General features: G+C 42.3%; 1 protein-coding gene across 1 annotated transcript in view; it reads right to left on the reverse strand.

The window, feature by feature from the left end:
• Positions 1 to 1,322: 1,322 nt before the first annotated feature.
• ints13 (integrator complex subunit 13) overlaps positions 1,323 to 12,769 on the reverse strand; it is a 34,197-nt gene continuing 22,750 nt past the window's right edge. Inside the window, exons 11-17 of the mRNA XM_084701339.1 lie at positions 5,121 to 5,299; positions 2,992 to 3,159; positions 2,633 to 2,787; positions 2,296 to 2,523; positions 2,038 to 2,174; positions 1,595 to 1,730; positions 1,323 to 1,461 (exon numbers count right to left, since the gene is read on the reverse strand). Of these exons, the coding sequence (XP_084557465.1) occupies positions 1,428 to 1,461; positions 1,595 to 1,730; positions 2,038 to 2,174; positions 2,296 to 2,523; positions 2,633 to 2,787; positions 2,992 to 3,159; positions 5,121 to 5,299 (1,037 nt within the window). The 3' untranslated portion in view covers positions 1,323 to 1,427. The remainder of the gene's footprint in view (positions 1,462 to 1,594; positions 1,731 to 2,037; positions 2,175 to 2,295; positions 2,524 to 2,632; positions 2,788 to 2,991; positions 3,160 to 5,120; positions 5,300 to 12,769) is intronic.

Genomic DNA, 12,769 nt, shown 5'->3' on the forward strand with positions numbered 1-12,769 from the left:
GTTGTATTTTGTCTGCACATTTGCCATGACATTATACGAACTACAACAGTGATTTAAGAGAACTACAGCTCTGAGTTAATCTGTCTGACACGCCCCCAAGCGTGGTGCACTGTGGGAAGGCCAGTGGTGCAGAGCGGTAAAAAACACTGCAGTGTGAACGCACCATTACATAGTAGCTGTCCATATATCACCGGATAATGGACACCCCTGCAGCCAATCAGAATGGTGTATTCACCCAGACCATGGTATAAATGTAGGTATTATTGGGGCCAAATAGTATGAAGAGAAAACAACTTAAAGTTATGTTTTTATGTTCAAATGTAGCAATAATCTAACCAGAAACCTAATGCAAACTTACTATACAGCTAAGGTAATGCACCAAAAGTTTAGCCACATCTCTTATAAGTAACAAACATATTGTGACGAGCTAGCATGGAACTGTTGAGACGCTGAGATTTATGTAGGCTATTTCAAGCAAACGTGTTTCCCATGTACCACAAGTAGCCTGCCGGGCATGCACACCCAGTTTACTAATTCATACAAATCTCCCTCCAATGTTGCTCTGCTGTTTTTTCTGGTTTTCACCACTGAGAGGGCCCTTCCTGCAGAGATAGTTAGCCGCCTCAGCTCTTTAACCCCCTTCAACCACATCAAACTCCAGAGAAGCCTGTCAGTCCAATGAGGGTATCTAGGACCAGCACCTAGTACGTTAGTGAGAATCTAACAACACTGTCTGTTTTAAAAAGGAAAAACAAATATAGTGACATTTTCAAAATAAACCAAAACATTTGGTGTAATGACTTCTCGTGCCTTGGGATGAGATTAACTGGTTATTTGTGGAGTTGGTGGATCCTCACTTTTGCTGAGTAATCCAAACTGTGTGGAATGGCTGTTACAGCAAACAATCCACAAGTTTCTCTTCCCCATCCAACTCAGGCATCCATGCCTCTGTGACCCCCTCACCCACTCATGCTGCCATTAATTGCCTCTTTGGCAATTGAAAGTAACATCATTTTATGTGTTTCGGTAAATAACTAATTAGCATGATAACCCAAAGTACATTAAATTGATCCAAAATATCCTGCCCTAAGGACAGCAGGAGCTGGTCCTCCACTGAAATTTGAAATCAGAATTTAAAAGCATGTTATCTGTGCTGTTCACAAAAACAGGAATCCAATTTTTCCTGCAGTGTGAACCTAGCAGGGTAAAAACTGTAGGTAACTAGTTCAACATTCCAAAACCATTGTTGTGTTTAATATTATTTCACAAGTTACAATATCAGAAGAATCCGATCTTTTTAGCAAAGTGAAAACACCAACAAATCCAAAAAAAACTGACTTTTTATTATTTTGTCTCATGAGTGGCCAATCCATACAAAATCTTATAAAAAAAACACTGATACAGGAAGGACTGGAGTCTTGTATAGATTATCTGGTGGATTTCCCATTCTCGTGATCCATCCTGTAAACAGATGAATAACTGAGTTTGAGTAAATATAACAAGTTATTCATTATTAAATTCCCTTTAAAAGACAAAAATAAAATATAATGGATGTGCACATGGACTCCCATACAAATATGAAGTCAAATCAAACCCATTCTCTCCATTCAGGTGTTGGTATAACTCGGCCTTGTTGTTGACTGAGCTGATCCTTCCTGCAAACTCTTGGTGCTTCCTGGAGTTGGCTGCAGTAATTCTATTGGTCCACATCGTGAGAAGTGAGACTGGGCCTTCATCATAATAAACAAAGAAAATAAACTTAATTATGTAGTATTATAATGGTTTCAAAAACATCCTATTCATTTAAATTAGACATTTGCATTCAAAGTCTAAATAGCATTTGAGCTTTATGAAAAGCCCATTTGATAATTTGCTTGAATCTGAAAAAGTATTTAAAAATAATCAGGAGTATAATAGATTTCAGTATTTTAATTTGTCAAATAAACGATACCAACATTGTCATGCCTCTCACACAGATCAGTCTAAACGAAAACATCTGGAATTATCCATAGATGAAAATTGCATTTGTATGCCAACCTTTGGGTTTTTCAAGAGGCTGAATGTCCTCTAAAGTTAGACGGGGCTTCTTGTTTAGAGGCTCAGGCGAGTCAGGGGAGTCCTTTATCACTTCGGGCTCCTGCTCTTCCTTCTCTCGCTCTATTGACCCTTTTAGCCTAGTGGTTGGAAAAGCTCAATCAATTAACCAGGCAGAATACTAAAATGAAATCTAATAGTGTTAAACATTTAATTAAAAAAAATATCTGTTAATTTTTTTGTAGCAAGTTGCTTACTGACCTTTCAGATTCTTGCCAGCTCTTGTCATCTGCCTCTTTGTTGCCATTCTTCTCCGACCGGTCTTCCTTGTCTTCCCTCTTCCTTCCTCTTTTCTTTCTGTCCTCTTCCTCGGGAGGCTTGCGGCAGGCACTGATACAGTCCAGAACTCGTTGGTGTTTTTCACTTCCTCCCACATGGGTTTTCACTAGAGTTTCCAGTTCATTCCACATGATGCGATACTGCTCGTCCCTAAAACCAAAAGGAAAAGTTTCCTCAGTAAAGGGAGGTCACAACAAGAACACGGATATTAACATTAGAATACATGGTACAATGTGCCATAATTAATGCTGCACTTAACCTTTTGGGGCCTTTGCCCCTGGAACCAACAGTGGAGATGGGCAGAGGGTCGTTCTTCCTTTCCATTTCCACAAGATTATAGACAGTTTTCTGACAGGTTAGCACATCTTCTTCACTAAGATTTTCCTTCACTATGAGATTAGCAAGTGGAACCACCTGGAATGTGACAAGATATATGAAATATGTTCTGCTCTCCCTTGGGGGCAGAAACCTCTATCTAAAATACTGGAATGGGTAGGAGTTTTATCATCTCTGAATTTTTTTAATAACAATCCAATTCTTTCCATGTTGACGAGCCCCATGTCTGGTCAAATGGGCTCTGTTGGACTGCAGCAGTAAGGTAGAAAGTGTGTTCCTCACCGCCTGCATGTTGAAGATGGTAGTCTGGGAGATTATCATTGGCCAGTAGCGAGTGTAGCGCTCCAGCTGGGCTTTGGCCCTCTCCACAGGCGACTTTTCGGAGAGATCAGCAAATTGGGATTCTGGGACAGGAGTGAGACGGTTTTCCCTCATAAACTCTCCAAAGTCCTGCAGATGCAACCGGTGGAAACAAATATATGCACATGAAGTTATTATGATATTAATATTGATTTGAAAGATTATGATCATGTGCATTTTAATTTCTGTTAGTCATCGCTGAGAGCCTTTTTGCATGTAAAAATAAATAAATGTGTGTTCCGTTTATATAAAGTCTGAGACCACACAGAACATTTAATGAGGGAATTGAAGACTGAGAATTCAAAGCATTCTATGACATCACAGGAAGCTCTTTGGAATTAGTGCGTTTACAGGCACACTAACATGCCGATCATTACCCGATCATGGCAAGAATGCATTTTCCATAAAAAAATACACAAACACACCAACCCAGGAATGTGCCATCCACAAAGCAAACTGCTCTCAAATAGTGTTTTGTAGATAATAATATGAATTAAGGCAAAAATTATGTTCACAAATATCTGATGTTTTTTATGTTAACATTTACAAATAAAAAGCTGTGCTTGTGAAACTGGCAAATCTGTATTTGTGGATCATATGACATGCTCGAGGTGCTAGGATTTTACATTTAGATTTTTTTGACAAATATTACGCAGGTTTCAATGTTGAGGATGACTCACAAATGCACAAGAAAACGGACAGCTTCTTTGGCGTGACCAACTACAGCCCAATGCGTTTTTGGCTCATTTGTGACTCGTGGACAAAATCACACATTAGAAGTAAATGCACCCTGAGACTGTCCAAGATTTGCCTGACTGTCCAAGATTTGCCTGATTTTATTTAATCTAATGTTTTTTATGTAATACATTTGTGTCTCAGTCGGAACCGTTATATACAAGCTACCTATCTACCTATCTATAGAGCGCCACTTCTGGGACGCGCCACAGCGTGTTTGGTGTAAACACAAGCATTGATGAAAGTGGCCGCATCAGAGCCGTAATGCACCCGGTGTAAATAAGGGGCTCATCTGCTTTCTAGCAGTTTTTGGAAACTGTGCATGTCTGGCACTTGTTTTGATTTTATAGCGTGTGACTTAACTATTTACAAAAATAAACACCTGCCTTCTGCTTGAACTTTGTAGCCTGCTCTACAAAGTTGTTACTGTAGCAGTTAGACGAGCCTGGAAGAGGTTTGTCATTTTGTAACCAGCAGCCTACAGCCAGCACCGTTAATTCAGCATCAGTTAAATTCAACTATGGCTGACAGAATAATGAAGTCCTAGCCCGTCCCAGTAGGCTATTCAACATGTTGATTGGAACCTTTAACGTAGCTACAGCAGCAGTGGGGCCTATACAGGAACACACACACTGCGATACTTTGTTGCAGAAGCATAATGGTGCAAGTTGTCCGTGGACCATTCAATGATTAATGTAAAGAATCATGTTGATGCAAGTATTGAGTAATTGCATTACTAATAACACGTGTACGGAATAATCGTATTATTGGCATAAACTGACAATTCCCAATTGTGCATCTCATGGTCATGTAAACACAGTTTTTGTCATATCATGCTGGAATAATATCAGTCATCAGGTTTTGCACAAACTTGTGCAGTCTAAATGGGGGGGGGGGGGGGACTTACCAAACACTAAGATTTTCTGAAACTTGAATTTTTCAAAACAAATGACTTGACTAGTTGTCTTAGACTTTGGAACCTGCTGTATGCCAGTTCACATGACTATTATCAAACAAAACTCTCCAACGACTCAAACATTGTAAGGTCATACAAATATGGCAAAAATGTGTGGCACAACAAATCTTCCAAAAACTAAGCAGGGTCCGTTATTTAAGTCTGGTCTGGTGCAACAATTTCTGCGTGATATTTCAACTTGTTATTAACGTTCACCTAAGACAGTTGCCACTATTTTTTTAGCTATTGGGCCCACTACAGACTTTATACCTACAGGCAAGTTGCTTTACAAAAATGTATTCCATATTTGGTGTTATTTTTATCTTTATTGATGTTTTGTACAAGGAAATGATGGCCTTACTGTTATGCGGTAGTCTGTGACCCGCCCCCCGCATCCCTCGCTAATAGAAGGAGGGTCCTCCAGGGTGGAGCGGGTACTATTGAGGACATGTAAGAATATTTCGCCCCCATGACTGCTCAGCATGTGGCTGATGACTTTTGACCCTGACTTCCGGGGTTGTTCCAGAAGAACTGAACGTCCTGTTGAGGAAAAAAGATAAACAAGTAACCACATAGGCTCACAACTATTATATTTTAAAGACTGTATTCATGGACAGACAAATACTGTATACTATACTGTAATTTACATTTTTTCCCCTTGAATATCCGGACAGTCTATATTTTTATATGCTGCTGAGGTTCCGTTATGTAATTAGCAGGGCTTGAAATTGCAACCACAGAGCTCTAGAGTGCGCACTTTGCAACCAAAATCTGAAAGGGTGCTCCCCAAAAACATCCTAGGTCGTACCGGTGCACCTAACCTCCTCGCATTCGCAGCCTCTCCACGAATACATTCATGGCTGCATCCTATCGTGGTCTAAACCAATCAGAGACAAAGATGGGGCAGGTCTTTGCCTCTGATTGGCTGTGGTCCAGATATTCCTGTAGGCCTACAGTGCCCCGTGCTGTGTGATTGAAATTACGACCTGAGCACCAAAGAATGGTGTATGGCAGACCTGGGCATTGTACACATTGGCCACAACCGGCCCACGGGCTGTCCCAATCCGGCCCGTGTGAGGTAAATCAAAATGAATGTGTTGAGCAGCAGTAAATATGTAGTTCTGAAAGACTACAGTGATCATGGAATTTACATATGTACGCTTGCGCAACCTCACCGACAGGAGAGTTAGCTGTTGGTTGGCCCTCAAAAATGAAAAAAACAAAGGTTGATACAGAATGTGATCAATGTGATCAAAGTTTTAACAAGACATGGACTTCTAAGTATCTGTTTACTGAGGTCAAAGTTAAAGCTATGTTCTTAGTTTGTGGAGAACAGGTCACTGTGTTGAAGGATTACAATTTGAATCGGCACATAGGGACTAAAGATGGTTGCTGATGGTTTGCTAGTTAAGCCCCAGACCCTGATCATCAGGCGTCAGCTGTCCTTCGCATATCCTCCTCAGACATTCAGCCAGATTTCAATGCACAGATTTCAAGCCCACTGGATTTCTCTCACAGAGCAAAGGGAACTGAAGTATTGCTTTTTGTATAAAGTTGATAAATTGCATATCTTGAACATACTGAAGAACAACTTTTCAGTGTTTGTGAAGATTAACTAGTTACAAATAAAACGAAACACTGATGTAATGATTGTTTTTGTTTTTACTGTTTATTACTTAGTCTTTTCCTATTTGACCTACATCAACATAATATTTTTATTTTTATTACTAAAAACTATTTACAGAATATCCTTATTCTTCTGATAACCAGTATCAGCTAATCAAAATATATATTTTATTGCTTTTTACAATGGGAGAAAATGAATAGTGAGCAGAATTAAGTTCAAGTTATCGTTAATGCGGCCCTCCAACACATTTCAGGTTTCTCATGTGGCCCCTTGTAAAAATTGATTGCCCACCCATGGAGCTAAGATTTTGATGCTAAGGAGAGTGTGGCAAGCTGGTTTAGCCAAGGCCATAGGGCAAGAAGGCCAAATTACAGAATCTGAAGGGCATGCGACGGCAAGGGAGGACCCATTATAAGACTTTGAGCCATGAAATGTTAGGTCTCAGTTCAGGGAAGCACTTTTAAACAGTAGCACTTTCTATTTAAATTTTTTTGTTTTCTATTTTGTTTAAAATGTTTTAGTTTGGCAGCTCAGTGAAGCACTTAAAAGATTTGTATTTTTATATACAGTATAATTGTGCTTCAAATTTAAAAAGTATTTACCAACACCTTATTCTTGTTTAAGATCATTTACATAATATATATGAATGTATATGGAGCGTGATAAAAAGGTGAGCTTGAAATAGTGGCGACGCAAGGAACAATTTGGGTGAAACTAAATTTTGTAATAAAAAAGGTTAGGTGCACCAGTGCAACAAGTTAGTCTGGAACCCTGGACCATTTTGGTCGCATATGCTCCCAAAATTGTGCCTGTGCAACCTCAAAAAAGAGCATTTGAGCAAGTGGAAATAATCACTAGAGAGGGTACAATTTCTGGGGAAATTGTAGGGTGTGCTTGCTTGCGTTGGTTGCAGGGGTCCATATTTAAATTTTACAACTGATATTTCTGTAAATGTTATATAAAAATGCATAGCCTACTTATTATTTATAAAGATTACATACATTTAAAAGCATATTTTTTTCTGCTCATTTACAACTCAAAATACTAAGAGTGAAGAGTAGAGTGAAATAGTTGTCTTCTCATTTCCCCTGCATGATCAGCCACCTCTCGTTGAATCAAAACAAATACATTTGGCAGACCGGTGTAAAAATTGACCTAATCTCTATGACTTAAACGTCATTGTAAGTTTTTCCCTTCTCGTGATATTTTCAGGCATTTAGCCTACTCATATTGCATTCATTCATTAATAAAGAACCCCCTTTGAAGCTTTATTTTTACTGCAGTCGTCATGAGTGCAGTCTACATCCACCCCAGGCAGATAAGGCCGCTCCTTTGGATGAACTGTATGAGATTATCAATGGTCTGGAAAATGTGCACCCAGAGGCAGCCTTCATTGTTGTTTGTGATTTCAACAGAGCCAACATGAAGAAGGTCCTTCCCAAATACTATCAGCACATTGACTTCTTCACACGTGGAGACCAGACCCTCGACCATTGATATACACAGCAGTTAAGCTACCTGAAGGCCTAGCCAGTGGTGTGCCTACACTAACTCTAGCTGAGGTGAGGCATTGCTTAATACAACCCTCGCAAGGCACCTGGCCCAGACGGCATATCAGGAGTGGGCCCTCAGGGGCTGCGCTGACAAGCTAGCAGGGGTCTTCAGTGACATCTTCAACCTCTCTCTCAGCCTGTCTGTACTCCCCACCTGCTTCAAGAGGACCACCATTGTCCCTGTGCCCAAGAACACCAAGGTCACCTGCAAGAATGACTCGACCAATAGCACTGACCTCTGTCATCATGAAGTGCTTCGAGTGGCTAATCAAATCATTCATCTGCTCCTCGCTGCCTCCCACTCTGGACCCTATGCAGTTTGCATACCGGTCCAACAAGTCTACAAACAATGCCATTGCCCTGACCATGCACACAGCTCTCTCCCACCTGGACAAAGGGAATACGTATGTGAGGAAGCTGTTCATTGACTACAGCTCAGCATTCAACACCTGCATCCCCGCCAGACTGGTCTCCAAGCTTGTGGACCTGGGACTAAGAACCTCCCTATGCAAGAGGATCTTCCACTTCTTGACGGGGAGGTCACAGGTGGTGAGAATTGGGGACCGCACCTCATCCATACTGATCACCAAAACAGGCACCCCCCAGGACTGTGTGCTCAGTCCTTTCCTGTTCTCGTTGTTCACTCACGACTATGCGGCAACGCACAGCTCCAACCTCCTTGATAAGTTTGCTGATGACACAACCATTGTGGGCCTCATCTCTGACGGTGACGAGTCAGTCTACAGAGAGGAGATTGATACCCTGATATCATTGTATCAGGACAATAACCCCTCTCTCTCTCTCAACATCAGCAAGACTAAGGAGATTGTGGACTATAGGAGGCTGCAGAAAGAGGAGCATACACCCTACACATCAACGGATTCGATGTGGAGAAGGTCAGCTGCTTCAGGTTCCTCGGGGTGAACAATAATCAGGAATAATCCCACCTGATCTGCTCATACGGACAAGGTGGTCAAAGCGGCCCAGAAACGGCTCCTTTTCTTCTTGAGGAGACTGAAGAAGTTTGGCATGGACTCAGTCATCCTCACTAACTTTTACAGATGCACTATACAGAGCACATTGACTGGTTGCATCACAGTGTGGTATGGTTTGCCGAAGAGAAAGACTGTCTACAAGAACTTGTGTAGTTGTGCAGTTTATTGCTTAGCAATCTAGACTAGCAACATTCGGTAAATTTTTTAGCAATAATATTGCACTGTCCCGTGCTATCAGTGTTAACTAGCTGGTCTAGCTACTGAAACGTTGCACGGAAGCTCAGGTCTAGTTAGCTAGCTAGTTACGAGTTCACATCCGCTAGCCATTAGTAGCAGACTAGATAGCTATACACTTATTTAATTTTAGCTTCGTAGCTACGCAATTACATGACCTGGTCTTGGCTTCTTAAAACGATATCCAAGAGATATCCAAATCAAGTCCCAAGAGTCCCAAGTCACTCGTAACTAGTTTACAGCATATGTAGCTAGCTAGCATATACCCAATGCCTACAAAACATTTATGATTGATTTAGAATGTTTAGGCCTAATGTTTAAATTAATATTATTTTATTGAAAGTGTCCCATTGTCATTGTTGTTATTTTAAAGGCAAATTTTATAAAATGAGCATTGAGAATGAATGAGATGGTGCGAGATCTAGCTAGGCTAACAAACGTAAAGTTTACAATGCTGTTTGTCCGTTGCATAGCAACAGCCACACGTACGGGATTATTTTCTCTCGGCTACTGAAATGGATACACAATGTTTGTTGGCTATAACAATTTTGTGCTGAAAGACAGCTTACCATTTATTTACTATTTATAATTTCGCTGGTAATTAATTGTCAATAAAGTACGTGTTCCAGGGTGTTGTTAGGCCCGACGCGCCGGCAACAACATGGAACACGTACTTTATTGACGATAATGTACTGCCTCGAGTACCTTATTGCTCAAATACATCACTGAGTGTAATTACCGATAAACACATATACATATTCCACCACTCGCACTGCACCTGTGCAGCGAGGCACCTACACCATTTATTCACCCCCTTGACTCCCATTCTAGTTGGCCTTCCTCATGTGCCATACCCAGAAGTCAAAAGTCAGCGGATGAAACGGTAACACAAACTGAACACGGACAGCACACAACACAAAACACTACAACAGTACAGACATTACGTAAATACCAACAAGTGTAACCCTACTGTGTGTGTGTGAGTGTGTGTACTTGTAACCGGGTAGACCGCTATAATGAAAATGTAGATGGCATGTATGTTAGCGTGTATGCACTGGTAAGGCTAGCTGAACTCGGAGTGTGCAACCACAGAGATTTAACAACTGTTTATTTGCTAGCCTGGCAAGTAATAGAGCCCCTCTGTCACAGCAACCATGTAAACACATTAATTTCAAGCCCTGAATTAGCCTGACATGATGCAATGCATACAGTAAACACATGAACCACTAGAAATTCTGGCAAGAATTGTGACTGTTAAGCTATTAGAATAAATAACAGTTAGTAATAAGGAGGTTATTCTGAAGAAGGCAGGCCGGAAGGAGTCACGACAAAGGAAAGTAGTTTGACTTTGGTTTATTAGTCGAGCGCACGGATCAAACAATCAGTTCAAGACAAACTGATGGCATGAGTGAAAACTCTGTTTCTCAGCCATGCTTAAATACATGAGTTGGACAGTACAGATATTAATATTATCCTTAAGGCTCTGGATGTTGTAGGGCTGTCTTGGTTGACACGACTCTGCAACATCGCGTAGACATCGGGGACAGTGCCTCTGGACTGGCAGACCAGGGTGGTGGTTCCCCTCTTTAAAAAAGGGGGACCAGAGGGTGTGCTCCAACTTTAGGGGGATCACACTCCTCAGCCTCCCTGGGAAAGTCTATTCAGATGTCCTGGAGAGGAGGGTCCATCGGATTGTCGAACCTCGGATTCAGGAGGGCAATGTGGTTTTCGTCCTGGCCGTGGAACAGTGGACCAGCTCTTTACCCTCCGCAGAGTCCTGGAGGGTACATGGGAGTTCGCCCAACCAGTCTACGCATGTTTTGTGGATTTGGAAAAGGCGTTCGACCGTGTCCCTCGGAGGCTCGTGTGGGGGGTGCTCTGAGAGTACGGGGTACTGGAATCCCTGATCGGGGCTGTCCGGTCCCTGTACGACCGGTGCCAGAGTTTGGTCTGCATTGCCGGTAGTAAGTCGAACTTGTTCCCGGTGAGAGTTGAACTCCGCCAGGGCGGCCCCTTTGTCATAGATTCTGTTCATTACTTGTATGGACAGGATTTCTAGGCGCAGCCAGGTCATTCAGAGGGGTCCGGTTTGGTGACATCAGGATCGGGTCGCTGCTATTTGCAGATGATGTGGTCCTGTTGGCTTCATCGGGCCGTGAGCTCTCACTGGAGCGGTTCGCAACTGAATGCGAAGTGGCTGGGATGCGAATCAGCACTTCCAAATCTGAGGCCATGGTTATCAACCGGAAAAGGGTGGAGTGCAATTTCCGGGTCGGGGAGGAGATCTTGACCCAAGCGGAGGAGTTCATGTATCTCGGGGTCTTGTTCATGAGTGAGGGAAGAATGGAGCACGAGATCGACAGGCGGATCGGTGCGGTGTCGCAGTGATGCGGGCTCTGCATCGGTCCGTCGTGGTGAAGAAGGAGCTGAGTCGAAAGGCAAAGCTCTCTATTTACCAGTCGATCTATGTTCCTGCCCTCACCTATGGTCACAAACTATGGGTAGTGACCGAAAGAACGAGATCGCAAACACAAGCGGCCGAAATGAGCTTTCTCCGCAGGGTGTCTGGGCTCTCCCTTAGAGATCAGGTGAGAAGCTCGGTCATCCGGGAGGGGCTCAGAGTAGAACCGCTGCTCCTCCGCGTCGAGAGGAGCCAGCTGAGGTGGCTCGGGCATTTGATCAGGGCGCCTCATGGACGCCTCCCTGGTGAGGTGTTCTGGGCACGTCCCACTGGGAAGAGGCCATGGGAAAGACCCAGAACACGCTGGAGGGACTTTGTCTCTCGGCTGGCCTGGGAACGCCTCTGGGTCCCAAAGGAAGAGCTGGGGAGAGGGAAGTCTGGGCCTCCCTGCTTAGGTTGCTTCCCCTGCGACCCGACCCCCAGATAAGCGGTAGATGACGACGACGACAAAAAGACAACAAACTTAAAAAACAAAACAAATATCTCAGACGTAAACAAAGAGCAATAATGCTCAGCCAATTATTTTGTTAAATAAAAAGTTAAAAGATACATTGGACGAAATTACTTAAAGTAGACTATCCTTTCTATATGTTCAGGGGAGAGTTGGGTACAGAGGCGATTAATGAGCAGGGCGACAGTAGAAAATACTTTCTGCGGGATTGTGTCGGCTGTACTTCAAGATTGAAAATGAGGTGGTGAGGGTCTGTATTTATTTGACGAGCAAAAAGTAGTTTCATCATGGTTTAACCACTGGCAATTCTGCATTGAGCTGCTGGACTTGCGGTAACGTTATTTTGGTAATACATTTGATCAAAATACCTCCAAACCTCGCTCCGCTTGCAAGCCATTTTTCTGGTTTTGAGCGCCAAATAAAGGAGACTCATATCAGACCGTGTAAATTATCGTACCTGTTTGTAATTTATTTTGCCATTTTAAACATTGCGACTCGGCTATTAGAATTAATGTAAAATTGAGGGCTTATTTGTTTAACCCATTTTATTTTATTTTTCAAAGAGTGTATAATCAAATACTCTCATAAGTATTCGAATACTAACTTACTTCAGGATACTTGGATATTTGATTAACCACGCCCATCCCTACTGTGTAGATAATAGTAAGATAGGACGGTTAGGGCTGACT

Source organism: Hypomesus nipponensis, chromosome 7 (genome assembly GCF_054491055.1).
Source record: "Hypomesus nipponensis isolate SF chromosome 7, ASM5449105v1, whole genome shotgun sequence".
Lineage (NCBI taxonomy): Eukaryota > Metazoa > Chordata > Actinopteri > Osmeriformes > Osmeridae > Hypomesus > Hypomesus nipponensis.